The 26,990-nt window shown below is 32.4% G+C and overlaps 1 protein-coding gene across 11 annotated transcripts in view; it reads left to right on the plus strand.

Moving 5' to 3' along the window:
* Positions 1-26,990, plus strand: part of STXBP5L (syntaxin binding protein 5L) — a 389,595-nt gene that overhangs the window by 254,828 nt on the left and 107,777 nt on the right. For all 11 annotated transcript variants that reach the window (XM_025990142.2, XM_072724595.1, XM_025990141.2 and 8 more), the window contains exons 15-18: positions 12,114-12,154; positions 15,531-15,748; positions 17,848-18,020; positions 22,346-22,471. In XM_025990142.2, the coding sequence (XP_025845927.1) occupies positions 12,114-12,154; positions 15,531-15,748; positions 17,848-18,020; positions 22,346-22,471 (558 nt within the window). The remainder of the gene's footprint in view (positions 1-12,113; positions 12,155-15,530; positions 15,749-17,847; positions 18,021-22,345; positions 22,472-26,990) is intronic.

Below are 26,990 nucleotides of genomic sequence, written 5' to 3' on the forward strand. Positions count from 1 at the left end.
AGATGGATTCACAGGGGAATTCTACCAAACACTTAAAGAAAAGTTAATACCTATTCTTTTCAAACTATTGCAAAAAAGAAAAAAAAAAAAGAAATGGAAGGAAAACTTCAAAATTCATTCAATGAACCCAACATTATCCTCATTCCAAAACCAGATAACACCACCACAAAAAAAGAGAACTACAGGCCAATATCTCTGATGTATATAGGTGCAGAAATTCTCAACAAAATACTAATGAAATCCAACAATATATTTTAAAAAATCATTGACCACAATCAAGTGGGATTTATTCTTGAGTTACAAGAGTGGTTCAATATTTTCAAATCAACATGACACATCACATAAATAAAAGGATAAGAACCATATGATCATTTCAATATATGCAGAAACAGTGTTTGACAAAGTACAACACCGATTCATGGTAAAAACCTCAAAAAAGTAGGGATAGAGGGAACATACCTCAATATCATAAAGGCCATAGTTGAAGAAATCCACAGTTAATACAATCCACAATGGGCAAAAACTGAGAGGTTTCTCCTAAGATTGGGAAGAAGACACAGATGTCCATTCTGACCACTTTTATTCAATATAGTATTAGAAGAAGTCCTAGCCACAGCAATCAGACAAGAAAAAGAAAAGGTATCCAAATGGCAAGAAATAAACTTTCACTATTTACAGATGACATGACACTATATCAGAAAAACCAAAAGACTCCACCAGAAAACTACTTGGATTGATAAACAAATTCAGTAACATTGCAGGATACAAATAAAAGTATAGAGAGCTGTTGCATTTCTATACACCAATAATGAAACAGCAGAAAAAGGAGCTAAGGAATCAATCCCATTTACAATTGCACCGAAGTAATAAAATACCTAGGAATAAGCCTAACCAAAGCAGTGAAAGACCTGTATTCTGAAAACTATAAAATACCGATAAAAGAAATTGAAGATTACACAAACAGAAAGATCCTGATGGATTGGAAGAACAAGTTCTGTTCAAATGTCTATATTGCCCAAAGCAATCTACACATTTAATACCATCTCTATCAAAATACCACCAGCATTTTTCACAGAGCTAGAACAAACAATCCTCAAATGTTTATGGAACCACAAAAAAACTCCAAATAGCCAAAGCAACACTGAGAATGAAAAACTAAGCTGGAGGCATCACATTTCCAGACTTCAAGTTACATTACAAAGCTTTAGTAACCAAAACAGTATGGTACTGGCACAGAAATAGATACATAGATCAGAGAACAGAATAGAAAACCCCGAAATAAACCTGAAATTATATGGTCAAGTAACCTCTGAAAAAGGAAGAAAGAATATACAATGGGAAAAAGTCTCTTCAACAAATAGCATTGGGAAAAATGGGCAGCTAAATACAAAAGAATGAAACTGGACCACTTTCTCACACCATTCACAAAAATAAATTCAAAATGGATTACAGACCTAAATGTGATACCTGAAACCATAAAAATCCTAGAAGAGAACACAAGCCATAACTTTTTTGACATAGACCATAGCAACTTCTTTCTAGATGTTTCTCCTGAGACAAGGGAAAACAAAAGCAAATATAAACTATTGGGACTACATCAAAACAAAAAGCTTATGCATAGTGAAGGAAACAATTAACAAAACTAAAAGAAACTTATGAATAGAAGATATTTTCAAATGATGTATCTTATAAAGGGTTAGTATGCAAACTACATAACTTCCATCCAATTTATATAACTTAACACCCCAAAAACACATAATCCAATTTTTAAAAATGGGCTAAGATGTGAATAGTTATTTTTTCCAAAGACATATAGATAGCCAACAGACATGAAAAGATGGTCAACATCACTCATCATTAGGGAAATGCAAATCAAAACTACAATGAGATATTACCTCACAGCTATCAAAATGGCTAAAATCAACAACACAGAAAAAACAAGTGTTGGTGTGGATCTGGAAAAAGGGCAACCCTCTTACACTGTTTTTAGGAATGCAAACTGGTGCAGCCACTGTGAAAAACAGTATTGGAGGTTCCTTAAAAAGTTATAAGTAGAACTACTTTACAAACAATTACAGATCAAGGTATTTATCTACATAGAAAAATACTAATCAAAAGTGAATGAATTGATGTTTATAGCAGCATTATCTACAATAACCAAGTGATGGAAATAGCTCAAGTGGCCGTCAACTGATGTATGTATCAAGTTGTGGTATAAATATACAATGGAATATTCCTCAGTCATAAAAAAGAATGAAATCTTGCCAATTTTAAAGATGTGGGTGGAGATAGAGAGTAAAAGAAATAAGAGAGCTAAAAAAAATAAGACAGTCAGAGAGACAAATCCATATGATTTCACTTATATGTGCAATTTAAGAAACAAAATAAGCAAAGGGAAATAAAAATAAATCAAGAAATAGACTCTTAACTATAGAGGACAAACTGATGATAACCAGAAGGGAGGTTGGTGAGGGGATGGTTTAAATAGGTGACAATGATTAAGGAGTAATTGTTATTAGCACCTAGTGATGTATGGAAGTATTGAATCACTATATTGTACATCTGAAACTAATATTATACTGTATGTTAATTGGAATTTAAATTAAAACTTAAAAAATTAAATTACTAGACATTCAGAGTTATTATATAATAATAGTGACTAAGATTGTGTGTTGATGGTAGAAATATGGACTCTGCCAGACAACAGTGAATGAAAGAGAAAGTCCAGAAACATCAGAGAATTGATTCTTTATGAACCTGACTCTGCAAAGCAGTGAGGAAAGGAACTTTTAAATAAATTATTCTGGTTAATTAGATGTTTATATGGAATCTTTGTCCATATAAACATCTAAACATAAAATCTTTGTCCATAGTGTGATGGAATCACATCACACTAAAACTTTATTTCAGGTAAATAAAATTAAAAGCTACAAGAAAACCATATGTATTCAGGAGGATAATAGAGGAGAATATTTTCTTGTGGTTTGGGAAGATTTAATTAAAAAAATATAATTAGCATTAACCAAAAAGGAAAAAATTATAAATTAGATTACATTAAAAATAAGAACTTCTCTTCCTCAAAAGACACCATTAAGATCCTGAAAATACAAGTCCAGGGAAGATTCTTACATCATATGTATATAGTGAAGTGCTTATATCAGATGTATAAATAATTATGATAAATAAATGAAAAAGAGACAGTCAACTCAATAGGAAAAAAATGGCCAACTGACCTAACAAAAGAAGTAACCAAACGGATATAAGTGTAGAAAGGTGTTCATCACTCATCAGAGTAGTATAAATTCAAACACAATGAGATAACATTGCATATACCCAGCAGAATGGATAAAATTTTAAAGAGACTGTCCAGACTTTTTCTGATGTTGTAGAACAACTAGAACTCCTTTAAAGTTTTAGTGGGCATGCAAATTTGTTATACCCTCTTTGGAAAATTCTTTGGCATCATCTATTAGCTTTTTGAACCACTAATTCACTCCCAGATATATGTCTAACAAAAATTTGTATATGTGTTCCAAAATACAGGTATCAAAGGTTTTCAGAACCACACAATTTGTGACAGCGCCAAAATAGAAACAACTTAAATTTTAACAACACAGAGTGGATAAATATGCTGAGGTGTTTTCATACAGTGCCATTCTAAACAGCAATAGTGTTTTACTCTATCACCTCACACAATACACAAATCAATTTGACATTATGACATGTATTACATTAATACATATTATTGACCAAAAGAAACTAGACTCAAAATATTTGGTTCCACTTACAGATATTTCAAAAACTAGTAAAACTTATATAGAGGCTAAAAGACAACAAAATGGCTACTATTGGGGAAGATACAGGAATAGTGATTGGAAAAGAGAATGAAAGTGTTTTGGTTGATGTTCTATTTTTTAATCTGAGTGATTATTCAGATGTATTATTTGTGATACTTCATTGTGTTATAATTTTATGATTCATGTTATAAGTGTGTTATAGTTAAGTAAAAAAAATATTTTGAAATGTCAGGAAGTTACATTATTGAAAATGTGAGAGTAGGAGTGGTTTCTCTACTAAAATAAGTATTAAGCTGGCAAAAACAGAATAATTTTTTTTAGAACTCTAGAATCTAATAGAAAATTTATAACAACCAGGGGAATGTTTAATGAAGAAAGAAGTTGCTATAAAATAAATAAATCATGGGATGTAATGCATAGCATGGTGAGTATAGTTTATAATACTGTGCTGTATATTTGAAAGTTGCTAAAAAGGTAGATTTCAAAGCTCTCACACACACACAAAAATATTTGTAACTATGTATGGTGATAGATGTTAACTATACTCTTGGTACTTATTTTACAAAATGTGCGGAAACCTAATTATACTATACACCTGAAACTAATATAATGTTAAATGTCAACTGTATATCTTTTTTTTTTAAAGCTGCTGAATTTTGGTAAGAGAGCATATGGCATTTTACCTTACCCATTTATAGTCTACCACTCCCACCTCAGTGGTGGCCGTAAATATAGCAGCTTACATTCCTCTGGTGTCAGAAAGAGTAATAAATACAGACTTTATTCTTAAAGAATTGTAGTTGTCTTTGCCCCTTTTGTTTACCTGTTTGATGCCTACCTGTAGGATTAGCTCAAGGCCTTATCTTTGTTTTCCCTGTCTCAGAGTTTTCCCAGGGCTAGAGCTTCCAGGGCTTCCTGGAAGGCATTTATCTGAGTAAAGGCAGATGTACCAGTTCCAGTGCACCTGGGACAGGGGCAAATAATAGTTTGTACTCTGGAAAGAATAGGCCTTATAAGAAAATACATGGGAAGAAAGGCTTTGTAAAGCTCCCACATATACTGCAAAATCAGGATGTCCACATGAATGCCTACAGCTGAATACATGCTAAGAAAATACCTGAGAAGTTCTAAGAGTTCCCTTCTAGATGAACTTTAGGCACCATGCAAACAGGAAGTGAAAGCTAATGCAGAGTCGGAAATAACCTGGCTTTCATTGCAGCAGTTTTCTAATAGAACTAATTTGCTAAGACAAAGAGACGGTTTATTATTGTTGCTGTTGTTGGGCTACAGTCATTTAATGAAATTGCTGTCAAATCACTAGCTAACCAATAAGTTAATAGAGCAGAGATTTCAGAGGCCACATACAATAAAGAATACAATCTTTAAAAAACTGTTTACATAGGGGTTTTTCTAAACTAACAACAAAAACTTACAATAAGCATCAACAGAAAAACTTCGGAAGGGGAAGAATCTAATTTTCAGTTTCCTAATTAATACTCAAAAGTCCATTTTTTCAACAATAGCAAAATACGAAACATATAAAGAAAAAAATCATGGCCCATTCAGAGGGGAGAAAAGAATTTAATTGAAACTGTCCCTGAGGAAGCCAAGACATTTTACTTACTATGTGAAGATTTTAAATCAACTATCTTAAATATGCTTAAAGAGCTAAAAGAAATCATAAACAAAAATTGAAGGTAATTAGAAGAATTAGTTTCACCAAACACAGAATATTAATAAAGCAAGAAAATTTGTTTTAAAAGAAAATAAATATAAATTCTGGTGCTGAAAATTACAATAACAGAGATGAAAACCTCATGAGAGGGATTCATCTTCAGATTTGAGCAGGCAGAAAAAAGAATAAGTGAATTTGAAGATAGGTCATTGAAAATGATTCCATCTGAAGATTAAAAAAAAATAGGATGAAAACTAATAAAAGTATCTAAGAGACCTGTGGGACACCATTAACCTTAACAAAATACACATAATGGAAGCACCATAAAGAGAGAGGTTAAGGAACATAAAGAATATTTGAAGAAATAATGACTTGTAAACTTCCCCCATTTGATGAAAAGTTAACATATATCTAAGAATTTCAGTAAAATATGAATAGGATAAATTCAGAGAGATCCACACTGAAATACATTATGATCAAATTGTTGAAAGACAAAGACTGAGAAAATCCAGAGAGAGGATGTTGAAGGCAGTGAGAGAAACAATTTATCAAGTACAAGGGATCCTCAATAAGATTAGGCCAATTTCTCATTAGAAACCATGAAGATAGAGATGGTGGGCTGATGTATTTAAAATTCTGAAAGAAATAACTTTTAACCAAGAGTTCAATATCCAGCAAAACTAATTTTCAAAACTGAAGAATTTAAACATTCTTAGATAAACAAAAGATGGGAAAATTATTGCTAGTAGATCTGCCTTAAGAGAAATGTTAATGGGAGTTCTTCAGGCTGAAATGAAAACACATTAGATGGTAATTTGAAGCCCTCTGAAGAAAATAAGGAACACCAGTAAAGGTAAGTACATAGGCAAATATAAAAGCCCATATTATCTTACTTTTGTTTTTAACTCAACTTTTTTTCCAAGTACATACAAGCATAATTATAAATCCATGGTGATAGTGAGCAAAACACATGAAGAATTTGTGACAATGACAAAACAGTGCAGTTATATAGCAACAGCTATATATAGCATACAGCAATAGAGGTTTGGTATTGAAGCTAGCTACCATTAATTCAAACTAGATTGTTTTAAATTTAAGAGCCTAATTTTATGCCCAAAGTAACCACTAAAGAAACTAAAATATTTACAGAAAAATAAATTTAAAAAAGAAAGGAAGCAAAATGGTATTTTTAAAAAGTCAATTAAGCATAAAAGAAGGCAGCCTTGGAGGCACTGAATAACAAAAAAAAAAAATATGACATATAGAAAATATATAACAAGGTGGCAGAAATCCTTCCTTTTTAATACTTTAATTAGATAATTACACTCTCCAATTATGAGGCAGAGATTGGCAGAACAGGTAAAAACACATGATCTAACTGTATGCTTTCTATAAGAGACACATTTCAATTACAAAGACAAAAAATATATTGAAAGGATGGAAAAAAGCTGTTCCATGCAAACAAAACTAAAGAAAGGCAGAGAGAGAGTGGCTACACTAATTTAATTTCTGTATTCATTTTGTGTGTGTGTGTGGCTATACTGATTTTTAGACAAAATCAATCTTAAGTCTAAAATTGTTACAAGAGGGACGCCCGAGTGGCTCAGCAATTGGACATCTGCCTTCGGCCTGGGAATGATCCTGAGTCTGGGGATCAGTCCCCACATTAGGCTCCATGTGGGAGGCCTGCTTCTCCCTCTGCCTGTGTCTCTGCTTCTTTCTCTGTGTCTCTCATGAATAAGTGAATAAAATCTTTTAAAAAATAAAATTGTTACAAAAGACAAGAGATTATATATTGATAAAAGGATCAAATGCATATTATATGGGTATATTATACACATACGATAATAGAACTCCAAAATATGAAGCAAAAATGGACAGAATTAAAGTAGGAAATAGTTTTACAATAATAGTTTCAGCAATTAATGGAGAAAACTGGACAGAATATCACTAATGAAACAGAGGACTTGAAAAGCACTATAAGCTAACATCGATCTAAGAGACAATATATAGCGCACTCAACCCAACAACAACAGAACAATAGAACACATATTTTTTTAAAAGGTCCATGAAGGCCCATTCTCCAGAACAGAGCAGATGTTAGGCCACAAAACAAGTCTTAATAAATGTAGGAAGACTGAAATGATATGGTTTCTTCCCCAACCAAAATATAATGAAACTTGTAGTTAATAACTGAAAGAAAATGGGAACAATCACAAATACGTGGAAATTAAGCAACATTCTCTTAAACAATAGACCAAAGAAGAAATCCCAAAGGAAATTAGAAACTACTTTGAGATGAGTAAAAAGAAAAAGTAATGACATGTAGCAAAACCAGTACCCAGAAGGAAACTTAATAGCTATACTGCCTACATTAAAGGAAGGAAAAGTTCTCTAATCAGTAACCTATCTTTACATACAAAGAACTAGGAAAAAAAAAAAACAAAAACCTAAAGCTAGCAGATGTAAGAAAGAACAAAAATTTAAGCATAGATAAACAAAACAGAGGTCAGAAAAGCAATAAAGGAACTCAATAGAACTAAAACCTGGCTGTTTGAAAATATGGACAGAATTGACTAACTATACTGACAAAAAAATATAACACTCAAAGTATTAAAATCAGAATTAAAAGTATATTATCGACCAAGAAAGGGTTATAAAAGAATATTATGAACAATTGTATGCCAACAAAGTAAATGACCTAGATGAAACGGATAAATTCTGAGAAACAAACTACTAAAACTGACTCAAGAAGAAATAGATAATATGAAGAACTTTATAATGAGATCGAAAGGGTAATCAAAACCTTCCATCAAAGAAAAGGCCAAGATCAGATGGCTTTATGATGAATTCTACCAATCATTTAAGGAGGTAACTCCAAATGTTTCACAAACATTTCCAAAAAATAGAAAAGAACACGTTTTAACTCATTCTATGGGGCCAGCATTACCCTAACACCAAAGCCAAAGACATCACAAGAAAACTATGCAACAATATTCCTTGTAAATATCGATGCAAGTGTATTCACAAAATAGTAGCAAATGATCAAGTGAGATTTATCCTAGGAACACAAGAGTGTTTCAGCATATACAAATCAACGTAATACTGGCATCAATAAAATGAGAGGAGAAAAAACACGGTCATCTCTTGTAGATGCCCCTTTCATGATTTAAAACCCCCACAACAGCAATATTCAGATAATTGAGGAAGTTCCTTAATCTGGAATGGAACTTCCTTTACCTGGTAAAGAGCATTTTTGCAAAACCCATAGATAACATTATATTTGATGGTGAGAGACTGAAAGCTTTCCCTCTGAGATCAGGAACAAGACAAGGATCCCTGCTTTTGCTACTTTTATTTCTTATTGTACTGGAAATTCTATCCAAAAGAGGCAAGAAAAATAAAAAGCATCTACGGTGAAAAGGAAGATCATTAGCTCTATTTGCAGATGTCATAATCTTATATATGCATTAGTGTTTTTTTTACATACTAACAATGAACAATTATTCACCAAGGAAATTAAAAAGCAATTCCATTTATAATAGCATCAAAAAGTAAAATAAGATACTTAGAAACAAATTTAGCCAAGGAGATGAAATGTTTATACACTTTCTAGAAACTATGAAACATTGCTGAAAGAAATTTAAAAACACAAAAATAAATGGAATGACATCCCATGTTTATGAATGTAAGACTTAATATTGTTAAAATGGCAATATCTCAAAAGTTATATGTGGATTCACTACAATCCCTATCAAAACCCCAAAGGCCTTTTGGCAGATATGAAAAAGGTTATTCTAAAATTCATGAAATTGTAAGTGACCCCAAATAATCAAAATAATCTTGAAAAAGAACAAAGTTGAAGGACTCACACTTCCCAGTTGTAAATTTTTCTGCACGACTACAGTGATCAAGACAGTGTGGTAATGTCTTAAGATTAGAAATATAATTTAATGAAACAGACTGATTTTTCATAAGGCTGCCAAAACCTTTAATAGGAGAAAGTATAATCTTATCAACAAAAGTTGCTAGGAGAACTGGATATCCACACATCAAAGAATAAAGCTAAACCCTCCCCAAAATCTATCAAGAATTTATCAATCTCAACACTCAAAAAAATATATAACCCACTTAAAAATTGGGCAGAAGACATGAATAGATCTATTTTTCCCAAGACATACGGATGGCTAATAGACACATGAAAAGATGCTCATCAGGGAACATGCTCCTCATCAGGGAACTCCAAACTAAACCATAATGAGATACCACCTTACATCTTTTAGATGGCTAAAATTAACACAGGAAACAACAAATGTTAGTGAGGATGCAGAAATAGGGGAACCTAATTACACTGTTGGTGGGAATGCAAACCAGTGCAGTACTGTGAAAAACAGTATGGAGGTTACTCAGAAAGTTAAAAATAGGACTATTCTAGTGCCAGCAATTTTATGTAAATAGCACTACTAGCTATTTACATAAAAGATACAAAAATACTGATTCAAAGGGATACATACATACTGATGTTTATAGCAGCATTATCAACAATAGCCAAATTATGAAAAGAGCTCAAATGTCCACTGATTGATGAATGGATAAAGAAGATGCGGCATATTATGTATACACAATGTAATATTAGCCATAAAAAAGAATAAATCTTGCCATTTACAGTGTTTATTATGTTAAGTGAAATAAGCCAGAGAAAGACACTCATATGTGGAATTTAAGAAACAATATGGATAAACATAGGGGAAGGGGAAAAAATGGAAAGGAGGCAAACCATAAGAGACTCTTAGCTATAGAGAACAGAGAGTTGCTAGAGGGATGGGGGGATGGGCTTGATAAGTGATAAAATCTTAAAAAGAATACCTATTTATTTATGAGACACAGAGAGAGGCAGAGACACAGGCAGAGGGAGAAGCAGGCTCCAGCAGGGAGCCCAATGTGGGACTCGATCCCTGGTCTCCAGGATCAGGCCCTGGGCTGAAGACGGCGCTACGCCACTGAGCCACCTGGGCTGCCCGATAATTGATAGGTATTAAGGAGGGCACTGGGTTTTATATGTGAATGATGAGTCACTAAAATCTACTTCTGAAGTTAATATTACACTATATTTTAAGTAACTAGAATTTAAGTAAAAACTCAAAAAAAAAGTTAGACTCCTACCTCATATCATATATAAAAATTAACTCAAATATGATGAAAGACTTGAATTAACAGCTAAAGTTATACAATTCAAAGAAGAAAACAAAGTGGTGATCTTTCATGATCTTGATTATGGCAAAGATTTCTTAAATATTACACCAAAAGCATAAACAACAAAAGGAAAAAAATAGATAAAATGGCTCTTATCATCAGACATAAAGATGACACTGAGTTGGAGAAAATTTTCAAATCATATCTGATAGGGTTTAGTATTCAGAATATATAAATAATTCTTAAAGTTCAACAATGAAAAGACAAACTTTTTTAAGTGAGCAAAGGATTTAGGTTTACTTTTTTTTGTCAAAGAAAGAAATACAAATGGCTAACAAGCACATGAAAATATGCTTAACATCATTAGTCATTGGGGAAGTGAAAATCAATGCCACCAATTATATATACCACTTTATACCCACTAGGATGGCTAAAAAAATTTTAAAGAGGAAAATAACAAATGTTGACAAGGATATAGATTAATTAGAACCACAGGCATTGCTAGTGGGAATATAAATGGTGGAGCTAATAGGGAAAATGGTTTGGCAGTGTCTCAAAAAGCTAAACAATTATCATATAATTGAGCACTTCCACTTTTAAGTATATACAAAACTTGTACATGAATGTCATAAAAGTATTATTTACAATAGCCAAAAGATAGAAACAAATGCTTTTTTTGTATTTATTGAGATGATCACATGGTTTTTCTTCTTTAATCTGTCAGTATGATGCCTAACAATACGGTGATTAATTTTTTTTTTTTTTTTTACTGTTTAACTAGTCTTGCATTCCTAGGATAAACTGCAATTTAGTCATGATGCATTATCCTTTCTATATGTTTTTTATTTGCTAATATTTTGTTGACAATTTTTATACCTGTTCTTGAGGAATAAGGTTTTGTAATTTTCTTTTTTGGTTTTGGTGTCAGGATGAAGCTGACCTCATAAAATGTTGGGAGTTATTCTACCCTTTAAATTTCTGAATGAATTCTTATAGAATTGCCATTATGTTACTACCAAATAATGATACAGCTCCAGATAGGTTTAAGGATTTGCTTTTTATTTTTGAAGCTTAACTTTAATTTTGCTATGATACTCACTTCAAAATTGTTTTAATGTAATCAAAATTACTTCAGGTATTTTTTATTGTATAAAAAATTTTGTATAAAAATATATTGTTCATTCAAGCCAGTTTTCATTTTTCTCTATTACACATAAATTCTACAGTAAAATCTAAGCAATTACTGTTCTTTTTTAAATCTAAATTTTAGTGCATTTTTAAAAAAGTAAACCATTGTTATGAGCATGAAGATGGTTTAACATATATTAGTTCTCACTGGAATGGAGTTTTTAAATCAAATTTTAACAAGAACTCAAGTTTTTATGCATTTAGAATGATTATGATTTTTTAAATTTACTATAATTAATACTAATGTATTTTTTATCTAGTCATGCAGATGGATCAATAAAATTTTGGGATGCTTCTGCAAGTAAGTTTAAGTCTCTTGTTCTATAACAGAAATATTTGGTTAATATTTACTCAGAGCCATTCACCACTTTTTAGTTTGGACAATTAATATTTCAGATACATTTTTAGCATATATATATGACTGTGCTATAAAAATTCATTTCCTATGTTAGATCAATTTAAAGTACTATCTCTTCTATACTTTTCCTTTATAATATAAACAGGACTGAATTCACTGTCAGTAACTTATTATATTTACAAAAGGTAAGGTATGTTGAAAAAGTACCAAAATTTGTCAGATCAACTCTGTTGGAGGAATTTCCTTTACCTTCAGCTCTGGTCCTGGAAAAGTTCTTTTATATCATTAGTCCACTTTTCTTCTTGTCTACCAAGCCTATGTAAATCAAAAGAAATGATTTGATAAATGTAAATTTTAAGATGTTTGAGAATTATATAAGGAATATGGTATTCTGCTCAGTGTTGAAAGGAATGCAAAAATATTTCAGGCTTCAGTATATCCATATATGCCCTTCATAAAAGTTATATTTACTAAATCAGATAAAGAACTGCACAAATATGACTAAAAGGCAAACAGTATGATAAGAACTCTAAATGCAATACAACTCAAATTCTGTTACCAGAAATTTGAGATTTGTTTGAACCAGGTCGATCTAGAAATGGTATTTTGATTAATATTTAATGTGAGTTTTGGAAGATAGTTAAGATTTTAATAGAAATAGGAGGAGAAGAGTGAGTAATGACTGTTTCTGAGGATGAGTAACCAGTTATATAAAGGTAACTCTTGTAAATGAGGAATATAAGTGAGTGCTGGAGATTTGAATTTTGTAATTATACCACAAAATCCAAGTAAAAATGTCTAGCTGGTAGGAAAAACAGGCAAGAATGGACACTAATGTAGAAACAGCATAAAAGTGATACATGAAGTTATAGAAGTAAGCAGCTTCTAAGGAAGATGATGATAAACACAAAAGCAGAGGGAAGAAGATTGAATATTAGTGATACTCTTAGCCTGCAAGCTTGAGTATATCAGCAGTGGAGTAAACCATCAGCAAGAGAAAATTAATAAAATATTTAAAACTATGAATTTTTAAGTGACCTTCTGAACTCACACAATAAAGAGCAATGTCTCAGGGAGAAATTCCAAAGGACAAAATATTTTCCTTGATGCATTTTTTCTTGTAAATCTGACTTTGTTCCTAGAACACAATTTTATAGTGACAATTTATATGTTCCTTTCCCACCACCTCAAAGTCACTCCTTAGCTTCTAAAATGTGAGAAGACACTTTAACATCCTCACAACTAGAGTACATGGCACCCTTAAGCAGGCATAATATTTAAGAAGTTAATTTTTAAATATTTATCATATTCATAACATATATTGCAAAGGGTTGCAGCATGTTTAATATTTTTTTACTATAATCAATTATAAGGACAGATTTCCAATTTTCTGGATGTCATTGAAGACTATCGCCTAGTCTGCCAATTTTAAGGAATACTAATACTGTCCAGTACAGAAGTGAGGTTATACTGAATTTAAATAACTGAGTTTGTTATTAAGTGTATTAATTTTCATTTACTGATAATAAATTACCATAATGGAGCAGCTTAAAATGGTACTTACATATTATCTCACAGTTTCTATGTGTCAGGAATCTAGGTTCAGTTTAGCTGGGTTCTTTACCTAGGGCTTCCCAAGACCACAGTCAAGGTATTGGCTCCTGCGACAGTTTCATCTGAGATTTAGTATCCTCATTCAATCGCATGTAGTTGGCAGAATGCATTTTATTGTAGCTTTAGACTCATGGCAACTTGTTTCTTCAAGGCTGGCAAAGGAGTGTCACTCTAACCTCAGGGAGGGCACTAGTCCCTCTTCTAATTATTGTTATGTCAGTCCCATTAAGGATAGTCGGATAGTCTCTGTTGATTAACTCAGAGCCAACTAATTGGGGGACTTAATTATGTCTGCAGTATCCTTTTACCATTGCTATTGTCACATAAAATAATCATGGGAGTTATACCCAATCTAACCTGGAAGGCAGGCTATATAGCACTTAGTAAAATTAATGTCTTACCCATGTTCAAAATGTTTTGGTTTGACATAATTTTAGACTTAGAGAATAATTGCAAAAAAAAAAATACCATGAAGTGGTATATAATTTTTAGCCCGATTCTCCAAATGTCAGTGTATACTCCATTTGTTCTTCCACCTTCCCCCCTCCCTCTTCTCCATATGTTCATATATATATATGTATAGTTTTTTGTAACCATTTGTGAGTTGCAGTGATGCTCTTCTTACACTACATGGCCCTAAAATATTTCACTGTATATTCCCTACACACATTTTTTTACATAGTCAAATTATACTTATCAAAATCAGGAGATTAATATTGATGCCATGCTAATATCTAACCTCCAGGTCTTACTCATATTATTGTCCCAGTAACATCTTTCATAATAAAAGAAAATTGAGAATTATTTATTACATTTATCAGCTTTTTAGTTTTACTCAATTTGGAATTGTTTATGAAATTGATGTTTTGAGGATTTGGGCCAATTATTTTTGCAAAATCTTCAATTTGGGTTTGACTGATGTTTCTCATTATCATCTTCAGACTATGCATTTTTGACAGCAACTCCTGGATTTTTAGAAATTTTCTTAATAATCTTTTATAGAATCAGAACTTTTTTATAGAAGAGTTATCATCAGGGTCTAAAATGGAAAAGATATTCTCCCAAATAAATATTCCTGAAAACAACTCACCACCCCCCGAGTTTTGAAAAATTATAATGGATCCTTTTCTAATACAGAGCCACTTAGAAAAGATTCTTTCCAAAATAATTACAGATTATTGGACTTTCATTACTAGCTAATAAATTACAAATACTTCTTATCTTAAAGATTATCTAGAAATTTGTTGAGAAGAATAAATAAACTGTAAGGATAGCTTCAGTCTTTCATGTAGCAATCAAAGCGGGTAATGTGAAAAAGGATTAAGGGGACTCTTTTAGGAGAGAATTAGGTTCAGTATTCCCATTGTAACCTTTCTGAGCCCCAGGGTTTTCATCAATAAATGAAAATAACAATACTTACTTCATGGGACTTTTCTGAGGCTCACATGAGACAATATATACAAAGGACCTACATATTCTTTGGTATATAGTATATGTTCAATAAATGTTTCTTTTTCTCTGGAATCTCCTTCCAACTAAACTAATGATAAGAGTACATGACATTGAATGCTTACTAGTTAAAATGTAATTTATTTTGTCTACTTGGATTTTATTTAAGTGCTTTAACAAATACACTGAAAAAGCTTCAACAATATCTAAGGATTAAGTTCAAATTAGAAGATAACTATGCTTCAATATTTTACAGTAACTTTGCAGATGCTGTACAAGCTAAAAACTTCAAAAGTGTTTGAAAAACAGAAGATAGGAGAAGGAAAACCAACATGTGAAATTGTAGAGGAAGATCCATATGCCATTCAGATGATTTACTGGTGTCCGGAGAGCAGAATATTCTGTGTATCAGGAGTCTCTGCATATGTCATAATTTATAAATTCAGCAGACATGAAATAACAACAGAAATAGTGGTAAGTTATTTAAAATTTAATGTTCACAGCCAGAGTTATTAAAAGAAAGCAATTATCATAGATTTTGGCTAGTGTTTGGTATTGTTTTAAGTCTTCAAGACTGCTGTATTTGGCCAGTGATCCCATTAACAGGATTTTAATTATTCTTCTTACCTGTTTAACATTAAAAAATAGATTGGCTTAAAATGAAAAAACATTACTCAAACTTGGTATTATTAAATAGGTGGATTTATTTCTATATAGAATATATACAGGCATTTATTGCTTTATGTATAAATGTCAAATTAGTACAGGCTGTGTTGTATATCTTTATTAAAATTTTTTGTCTTTTCTTGTCAATTGCCATAAGTGATTATTTCTCAACTACAATAAGATTATTTTTAATAATTTTCTATATAGAAACATTTTTATAGGATGGAAATAATTATGGGCTACCTTTTCTAATCTTAATTTTAAACTAACCAAGTAATTTAATTATTCAATTATGCTTTCATGGAATGAATTAAATCTAAATTAAGGCATCTATAAATAATTAGCCTTCCCAGCTGAATCCATCTTACCATTTTATCAGAAGATAAAGATGATTAACTAAAGGCCTGTATGTAACTGTTTTTACCTCAACAGCTAAAATTAAGTAATGCCCTGTTAAAGTGTATTAGTTAAAATCTCAGCCTTTTGAGTCAGATAAGCCTGTTTTAATTCTGGCTTTGCCAATGTATAGCTACATAACTCTGAGCAAGTCACAAGGCTCCCGTAGTCAGTACTGGAATCTGGGTGAGACCAAGTTACTTCACTCATAATTTTCTGGGTAAATAAAATGGAAAATAATAATAAACTACAAAAAATTAAAAAAAATAAATGATAAACTACAAATGATAATGCCAATTTCATAGGTTTCTTAGGAGGATTATATAAAATCATTAGCATAGTGTCTAGGTATAGTTCTCACTCAGTAATTGGTAAGTGTTATTGTCACTAGAGACTGTTTCGTTTTTAAGATAATTATGTAAATCACTCTGATAATATTTCTATATTCACTACCCCACAATGACATTTGTTTTCAGCCTCAAAACTGATTTATTTATCATATGATTTCACTCATATGTGGAATTTAAGAAACAAAACAGGAACAAAGAGGAGAGGAGGGAAAAATAAAACAGGATGAAATCAGAGAGCGGGACAAACCTTGAGACTGGTAGTGATAGAAAACAAACTGAGGGTTGCCAGAGGGGAAAAGGGCGGGGGGATGGGGTAACTGGGTCGTGGACATTAATGAGGGTACATGATATAATGAGCACTGGGTATTATATAAGACTGATGAATCACTGAACTCTACCTCTGAAACTAATAATACACTATATGTTAATCAATTGAATTTTTAAAAACCTGATTTTTACATTGTAAAGCAAATGTTTGTTATAAAATTGATTTTAATTAGTGCTTGCTTTGGCAGCACATATACTAAGATTTTAATTAAAGCAATGAGTGTAGTCATCAAGTATTTACTTTGTAAACATTCTTAGATTAAAAAATAGGTTTGGGGTCATCTTTTTATTCCAATACAGTTTATCATATGTTTTTCAAGTAAGCAACTCTAACCAAGCTAATGAAATTGAGCTAAGCTAATGAAACAAAAATTAGAATTTATTTTGGAAAACGTTTACTAAATTAAGAGTCAGAATAGAATGTTTTTTTTAAACTAAAAGCCTTGTACAAATAATAATTTGTGTGTTATATACATATGTGTAAACACATCCAGTTTATTTTCTTTCACTGGAATAACCTTGACTAGTTTCTCCTTTTATTATATATGGAGTTGTAATTTATACCTCTAAGGGAGGATTTAGTATGTAAAAACTTTGTCTCCACCAGCAGGTATTTTTCTTATGAATCTGAAGAATTAAATATTTTACAGTTTTTTGTGAATGCCAGTGAATGTTCCATGTATTTCACTATTTAAATCAATTTGGGATATTTTAACTTTATTATAAATTGAAATTGAGCTTATTAACCTGAAAAAGTAATAATTACCAAAAATTTATTAGAAATTTTAATGTGATTAGTTATTATTAGATTAAATTAAAACTTTTTTTTTTAAGTCATTAGAGGTACGACTTCAGTATGATATTGAAGATATTATTACCCCAGAACCAGAAACAAGTCCTCCATTTCCAGATCTCTCATCCCAGCTTCCTTCTTCAAGGAGTCTTTCCGGAAGCACTAACACTGTGGCTAGTGAAGGAGGAACAAAGGACAGTATCCCATGCCTCAAGTAAGAGTTGCTACCAAATTTTCAAACAATTTTACATAGTAATCATATCATACTTTGGAACTATGCCAAATAAAACTATTCTTCTCTTTTATTAAATTGTTGTCAATTGTCCCACAATCTACCTAGGGATACTGTGATCTTTCTTTGAATATCCGTGAAGAGGGCACAATATTTTCATATTTCATTACAAATTCATGGGTTTTCTTTCCAGGTGGATTCTAAAGAAAACATGGCTTTAACAGAATGGGAAATGTATGTAGGGCAGAAACTTGGCCACTTGCTATTTCCCAATTTAAAAAGTTTGTTTAGGGAATTTCTTCAGTTGGAATCAAAAAGAAAGCTATATTTATTTATTTATTTATTTTTGAAAGCCATATTTATTTACTATCTACTACAAGAATACTGTGTTAGGAAAAAGGATCATGATTGCTAGGATATTGCAAAAATAATATTTCTTTCTTCCTTTTAACTGATACTATTAAGAAGATGAGATTTAAACAATAAGTAGATGTTAGCTGAAATGTATCTAGTAGAAGAGCACTCCAGGCAGAAGAAGAGCTAGAGCAAATGCTTTAAAGTTCCATTCTCATGAATTGGAAGAGCAAATATTCTTAAAATGTCTATGCTTCCCAGAGCAATGTATACATTCAATGCAATCCCTATTAAAATAATATCAACATTTTTCACAGAGCTGGAACAAACAATCCTAAAATTTGTATGGTTCAGAAAAGACCATGAATAGCCAAAGGAAAGTAGAAAAAGAAAAACAAAGCTGGTAGCATCACAATGCTGGACTTCAAGCTCTATTACAAAACTGTAATCATCAAGACAGAATGGTACTAGCACAAAAACAGACACATAGATCAGTGGAACAGAACAGAAAACCCAGAAATGGACCCTCAACTCTATGGTATACTAATCTCAATGAAGCAGGAGAGAATATCCAATGGAAAAAAGATAGTCTCTTTAACAAATGGTGTTGGGAAAATTGGAAAGCCACAAGCAGAAGAATAAAACTAGACCATTTTCTTACACCATACACAAGAGATATCTCAAAATGAATGAAAGACCTAAATGTTAGACAGGAATCCATCAAAATCCTAGAAGAGAATACAGGCCGCAACTTCTTAGACCTCAGCTGCCACAACCCTGGCTAGACACATGTCCAAAGGCAAGGGAAACAAAGGCAAAAATGAGTTATTGGGACTTTATTAAGATAAAAAGCTTTTGCACAGCAAAGGAAACAGTTGACAAAACCAAGAGGCAACTTAAAGAATGGGAGAAGATATTTGGAAATGTTTATCAGACAAAGGGTTAGGATCCAAAATCTATAAAGAACCTGTCAAACTCAACACCAAAAGAACAAATAATCTAGTCAAGAAATAGGCAGAAGACATGAACAGACATTTCTCCAAAGAAGATATACAAATGGCCAACAGAAGGGCACATGATGTAATGACCATTGGATGTATATACTATTAATGGATCAATGAACTCTACCTCTGAAACTAATAATAAAATATATATTAATTAATTGAATTTAAATTTAAAAAATGGCCAATGAACACATGAAAAAATGTTCAACATCACTTGGCATCAGGAAAATACAAATCAAAACCACAATTAGATACCACCTCACACCAGAATGGTGAAAATTAATGTAAGGAAACAACAAATGTTGGCAAGGATGCAGAGAAAGGGGAATCCTTTTACACTGCTGGTAGGAATGCAAGCTTGTACAGCCACTCTGGAAAACAATATGGAAGTTCCTCAAAAAGTTAAAAATAGTGCTACCCTATGACCCAGCAATTGCACTACTAGGTATTTACCCCAAGGATACAAATGTAGTCATCTGAAGCACCTGCAACCTAAGGTTTATAGCAGCAATGTCCACAATAGCCTTATCATGGAAAGAGCCCAAATGTCCATTGACAAATTAATGGATAAGTAAGATGTGAGTGATACACACACACAATGGAGTATTTACTCAGCCATCAAAAGTGAAATCCTGCCATTTGCAACAACATGGGTGGAACTAGAGGGTATTATGCTAAGTAAAATAAGTCAATCAGACAAAGACAATTATCATATGATTTCACTTATGTGGAAATTAAGAAACAAAACAGGAGAGCGTAGAGGAAGGGAGAGAAAAATAAAACGAAATGAAATCAGAGAGTGAGACAAACCATAAGGGACGCTTAACCGTAGGAAACAAACTGACAGTTGCTGGGGCGGCGGGGGTGAGGAGATGGGGTACTGGTGATGGGCATTAAGGATGGCATGTAATATGATGAGCACTGGGTGCTATATATAACTGATAAGTCACTGACCTCTACCTCTGAAATTAATAACATTGTTAATTAACTGAATTTAAATAAAAGTAAATTAACAAAAATAGGGGCACCTGGGTGACTCAGTCGGTTAAGCATCTGCCTTCGACTTAGGTCATGATCTCTGGTCCTGGGATTGAGCCCCGCAGCAGGCTCCCAGCTTAGTGGGGAGTCTGCTGTTCCCTCTCTGTCTGCCCCTCCACCTGCTTGTGCTCGCTCTCTCTCTTAAATAAATAAAATCTTTTTTAAAATAAAACAAAATAAAGTGGCTCGCATATAGGGATGTCAGTATAGCTAAGACAAGAGGAGCAAGGTGGGGAGTTGTGGCGAGGGTAGTAGGAGATGAAGTCAGATGAGTAACAGAGAGCCAATATATGCCATTGTAAGGGTCTTGGCTTTTATTCCTAATTAAATGGAGGATTCATTATAGTGTTTTGAATAGAGAGGAAACATGTTCAGACTTAAATTTTAAATTGATCACTTTGGTGGCTTTGTTGAAAATGGATTTAGAAGGGAAGGGTAGAAGCCAGGAGACCAGTAAGGAGGTTATTGTACCAAACTAGAGATGATATTAAAGGCTGACAGATTCAACAAATAAAAATATAGAATACTTATTTAAATTTGAATTTCAGATAAACAATAAACATTTTTTGGTATCAGTATATCCTAGATGCTACATGGGACTCACTTGCAGTAAAAAACAAAGCAAAAAACCTACTTATTGTTTATTTGAAATTCAGATTTAAATATGGAAAGAGCCCAGTTGTCCATCAACTGATGAATGGATAGAGATATGGGGAGTGTATATAAAATAAATATACATATAATGGAATATTACTCAGCCATTGAAAAGAATGGAATCTTGCCATTCACTCATGTGCAGAATTTAAGAAACAAAACAGACAAACATAGGGGAAGGGAAGGAAAAATAAAATAAGACAAAAACAGAGAGGGAGGCAAACCTTAAGAGACTCTTAACTATAGGTAACAACCTGAGAGTTACTAGAGGAGAGGTGGATGGGGGAATGGGGTAACTGGGTGATGGGCATTAAGGAGGACACTGGAAGTAATGAGCACTGGGTGTTGTATGCAATTGATAAATCACTAAATTCTACCTCTGAAACTAATAATATAGTATGTGTTAATTTAATTAAATTTAAATTTAAAAATTTAATTTAAAAACTGCTCAGATTCTGGATATATTTTTAAGGTAGCACAAACAGTATTTGATGATTGAGTGGATATAATAAGGTACAAGAGAAGGATTGTAGTATGACTTCAAGGGTTTTTAATTGAATAGTTGGAAAGATGCAAGTTGTTATTAACCAGAATAGATAAGGCTGTAGATCAATTAAATTTCGAGGAATGAGCAGAAATTCAGATTTTGGACATGTTGAACTTTCTTTTTTAAAGATTTATTTATTTATTTTGGAGAGAGAGGGGGCAGGGGAAAGGGGCAGATGGATAGGGAGAGAGAAAATCTCAGGCAGACTCCCTCCTAAACATGGAGCCTGATGTGTGGAACTCTATCCCATGACCCTGAGATCATGACCTAAGCCAATATCAAGAATTAGAATGCTTAATCAATTGAGCCACCCAGGTATCCCCACTTAGGTGTGTTGAGATCTTACATTTGGTGGTAGATTGATAATTCTTATTGTCATGCATTATAACTTACATATGTGTAACAAATATTATGTAAGAAAATAGACAATAAAAATAATTTAAAATATTAACCTCAAGAATAAGAAAAAGGAAGTGATGAAGGCCTGAAACAGTTGTGGACTTGCCTGATTGAAAAGCTACTTAAACAAACCTACTTAAGTGGTTGGGTATATTTTAAGAAAGCTAGAAGATATGTCCACCTGTGTACTGCCCTCAGTGCCTGGTATTGTATATTTCTGTCAGAAGATTCTATGTAACTTCTAAAGATAAGCATGAGCTTACTTATTTAAACTGTATGTAATAGAACTAGTTTTCTCTCTTTTTTTTTAGTGTGAAGACACGACCAGTGAGGATGCCTCCAGGGTATCAAGCAGAACTTGTTATTCAGTTGGTGTGGGTGGACGGTGAGCCTCCCCAACAGATTACTAGTCTTGCTGTAAGCTCAGCATATGGAATGTAAGTAAACATTCTAATTTGTATTTTTTAATATATTTGATATACTCAGATGTTTCTTTTAAAATATTTAAGTCCTATAAATGGAAAGAAGCCCTTACGTAGATTTTTACTTGGTTGAAAATCATATAAGAAAAATGTTAACTTAAATTATGATTATTTGTTCTTGCTTGAAGTCCAACTTGTGATAATATTCCCATTTTTAATTTTAGGAGGTTGTTAGGATTTTATTACACTCACTTTTAAAATTTTCTATCCTTTTCTTCCTTGTGTTCTAATTTGGATACTTTCTTCTGACTTGTCTTTTAGAGTTCACTAATTCTCCCTTCAACTGTTTGGGAGATCCACCCATGGAGTTCAGTTTCAGTTATTTTAATTTTAACTTCTATGCCTTTCATTTGGTTCTTTTTAAAGTTTCTTATCTTCCTAAATTATCATTCTTGTCCTTCATTTCTTTAAACATATTGAATATAGATCCTTTAAATATGTGTTTGATAATCCCTATCTGGTATCTAGCTTATTATTTGTCTTGGATTTTGATCATATCATCTTTGTGTAACCCAGATTCACTTGGTTTGTATTCTAATGTTTTTATGGAATGTTATATGGAATTTATATACCATCATATATTTATTTATATGTTTATAAATAAACATTATATTATAAAGATAATTTTGAGTTCTAAGTGATGCTATCATCCTGCAAGAAGTATTCACATTTCCTTTAACAGGCTAGACTAAAAGACAGTAGAGAGCTCAGAACAATGTAACCCAATCAGACATTCTTTGAAAGTTGAATTGTATTCCCTTTAAAGGATAATTTAATTCTAAAGTAATCCTTATTTCTAGATTGTTGACCTCCATAGAAATTGTGCCAAATTATATTCCCATCAACAATGTTTACAATGCCTGACCTTCCATTACCTTTTTTTTAACAATGGTGTATAACCAAACTTTTAATCCCTGTCATTTTAACTTACCAGTATTTTCCTTTTTTTTTATGAGATTGTTTAGAATGTTTTTTTCCATGCATAAATTCAAAAATTTTTTAAAGTAATCCTATTTTTTATGGTTTTGGATTTTGTGTCATACTTAGAAAAGCTTTCCTCACTTACTGTATTCTCTTCTAATATATTTATTTTTAACATACTTAAGTGTTTCTTTTGTCTAGCATTTAATTAGGAATAAATATGAAATAGGGATTAAACTATATTTCTTTCTGGATGACAATGAATTATATCAATACCACTTCCTGAATACTTCATCTTTTCCCTCAAAATTTAGAATCATCTTTTATCAAGTAATACATTTTAAAAATATTTTTGGCTCTAATTCTATGCTTCCCAGTCTGTCCCTCTGCTAAGTCTGATGAGCTCCAAGAGCTCTGTGAAGCCATTTGAAAGTGAAATTACCTAAAAAAAACCTTTGGTGTTCCTGGAGTTTTTACTATGTGATTATACATAAGGGGAACTTGTTCTTGACTGAAAATTTGTTTGATAGGAAAACTGGCAGAAACAGCCCTTAACAAAGGGAGGAGAGGAAGGAAGTATGGGATAGTCAATAATTCCATTAATTTATATGACAAGAATATATAACCTGAGTAGTTATAGCAGATGACTGACCTCAAGCCATTTTCAGGGTTCTGTACTCAGGAGATTGACCTAAAAAGGCAAAGAATGACAAAATTAAGAGGCTATGAAGGTATATCACCAGGTTCAGAAGCTGATTGCTATTTAGAATAAGTCAGCATATTTTCCAGGTAAAGTAACCGTGGGGGTGAGGGTCTGAAGAACCTACACTTGTATGAGAAAGACAGCTTGGATACCTTCCTCATAGACAGTTTTAACTGCCAAAATACTCCATCCAGCTCAAGTGGCTACTTATGTAAATCCCAGCAAAATTTTAAGACATAAGTAATACCAATATTATACAAAAACTTTGAGAACTGAAAAGGAAAAAATCATATTCATCTCATTATAGGCCAACATAATCTGATGTCAAAATATGAAAAGACCATTACTAAAAGTGGAACATGAATATAGGTGTAAAAATCCCAAAGTATAAATAAATCTAGTAATAAAATAATTACATATTATAACCATGTTTGGTTTATACCAGGAATGCAAGGCTTAACATTTGAAATGAATTCATGTAATTCATCACATTAAAGAATAAAATAGAAAACTATATAAGCCATGAGATGTAAAAAGCAAGAACATTTGGTAAAAATTTATCATCTGTTTGTGATTTAAAAAGAAAAATTTATGGGCAGCCCGGGTGGCTCAGAGGTTTAGCGCTGCCTTCCACCCAGGGCCTGATCCTGGAGACCTCGGATCGAGTCCCAAGTCAGGCTTCCTGCATGGAGCCTGCTTCCTCCTCTGCCTGTGTCTCTGCCTCATTCTCTCTCTCTCTCTCTCTCTCTCTGTCATGAATAAACAAAATCTTTAAAAAAATTTAATTAAAACAAGAAGGAAATTGAAAAGAAAAATAGAAAGAAATTAATATGTATGTACATCATTTAGATACTTTGCAGATAAATTATTAGAATTACTAATAGAATTTAACAAGATTGCTGGACATGAAGTCAATGTAAAAATATACTGAAAAAATAGAAACTAAAATTGTATTAAGATCCCACTTACAATAAAATAAAAATAATAAAAAATCTAGGACTATACCTAATAAAAGATGATCAAGACCTCTACACAGAAAACTATAAAACCTCAAAGAAACTAAAGAACTTAAATCATGTAATGTAAAATTCAATAATAGAATAAAGATGTCAGGGATCCCTGGGTGGCGCAGCAGTTTGGCGCCTGCCTTTGGCCCAGGGCGCGATCCTGGAGACCCGGGATCGAATCCCACGTCGGGCTCCCGGTGCATGGAGCCTGCTTCTCCCTCTGCCTGTGTCTTTGCTTCTCTCTCTCTCTCTCTCTCTCTCTCTCTCTCTCACTCTCTGTGACTATCATAAATAAATAAAAATTTGAAAAAAAAAAAAGAATAAAGATGTCAGGTTTTCACAAATGATCTGTAGATTTACAATGCCAAAATAAATTTTAGCAGGTTTTCTTTTTTCCCCTTGAAGTTTAAAACTAGTTCTAAAATTTATAGAGAAATACAAAGGCCACAGTTAGCTAAGATAGTACTCTTTAAAGAAAAACAGAATTAGAAGACTTGCTCTATTGGAAAACATGACTTATTAAATAAAGATATATAAGTCATAACAGTGTTTCTATGGGCACAGGAGAGACAGACAAAAATCAATGCACATAAGAAAGAGTGCAATAAGAAATCCAGGTCAGGGATCCCTGGTTGGCTCAGCGCTTTAGTGCCTGCCTAACACCCAGGGCATGATCCTGGAGTTCCAGGATCGAGTCTCACATCAGGCTCCCTGCATGGAGCCTGCTTCTCCCTCTTCGCCTCTCTCTCTCTCTCTCTCTCTCTCTCTCTCTCATTCTCTCTTTCTGTCTCTGTCTCTCATGAATAAATAAAATCTTTAAAAAAAAATCCAGGCATTTATAGCTATTTTGGTTCTGCAGAGCAATAGAGGAAATGACAGTTTTCCCCCAATAAATACTATAAAGTCAACTGAAAAATTATAGAAAAAAAGTGAAATTTGACTCTTCTTTCCTACTATACACAAAACTTCTAGAAAGTATTATAGGAGAATACTTTCATTAGACAATAATATTCAAAAGGTATTAATCATAAAGAAAAACATTAAGAACTTCTTGGGGAAAAAAGGTGCCATTAAGAGAGTGAAATGACAAGACAAGGAAGAGAGAGTTGAATTGATTGTATCTGACAGACTCATTCATATGCAGAGTGTAAAACGAGTCTCACGAATCATCAATAAGAAAAAAGCAAATAATAGAATGCAGAAGAAATTTGAACAAATATGTCACAAAGAAAGATATATAAATATATTTTCATATATATGTGTGTGTATATATACATATATACACACACACACACACATATATATATATGAAGGTACACAACCTTATTAGTAATGTTGGCAGGGTTTGCAAAGATACTAGGTAACAGGAACTCATACATTGCTGTTAAAAGGGTAAATTGTTGAAACTACTTTATAAAATTGTCAGCCATTATTTACCCATTTTAGCATGTAAATGTTGGCACACTCAAAAGTTTCATTTTTAGGTATATACCCAAAGAAAGGCAAGCACATGTATATCAAAAGAAAGTGGCCTTATTTGCAAGGGTAGTATTATATTTATAATAGTCCCAAACTACAATCAAATTATGTCCATCAGAGTAGATTGAATAAATAAATTGTAACATATCCATTTGAATTCTACAGCAATTAAAATGAAAACTACATTTACATGTAACAATATATATGAAAAAAGCCAAAATCTATCAAAAACAAGCAAAACTCGTATAGAAAGTTAGATTTTGGGAGAGGAAAGATTAGCGATAATTGGCAGAAACATGAAACAGCTGCTTGTAACATACTATTTCTTGACATAGTGGTGGTTATGTGGGATTGTTCGCTTTTT

Source organism: Vulpes vulpes, chromosome 1, assembly GCF_048418805.1.
Source record: "Vulpes vulpes isolate BD-2025 chromosome 1, VulVul3, whole genome shotgun sequence".
Classification (NCBI taxonomy): domain Eukaryota; kingdom Metazoa; phylum Chordata; class Mammalia; order Carnivora; family Canidae; genus Vulpes; species Vulpes vulpes.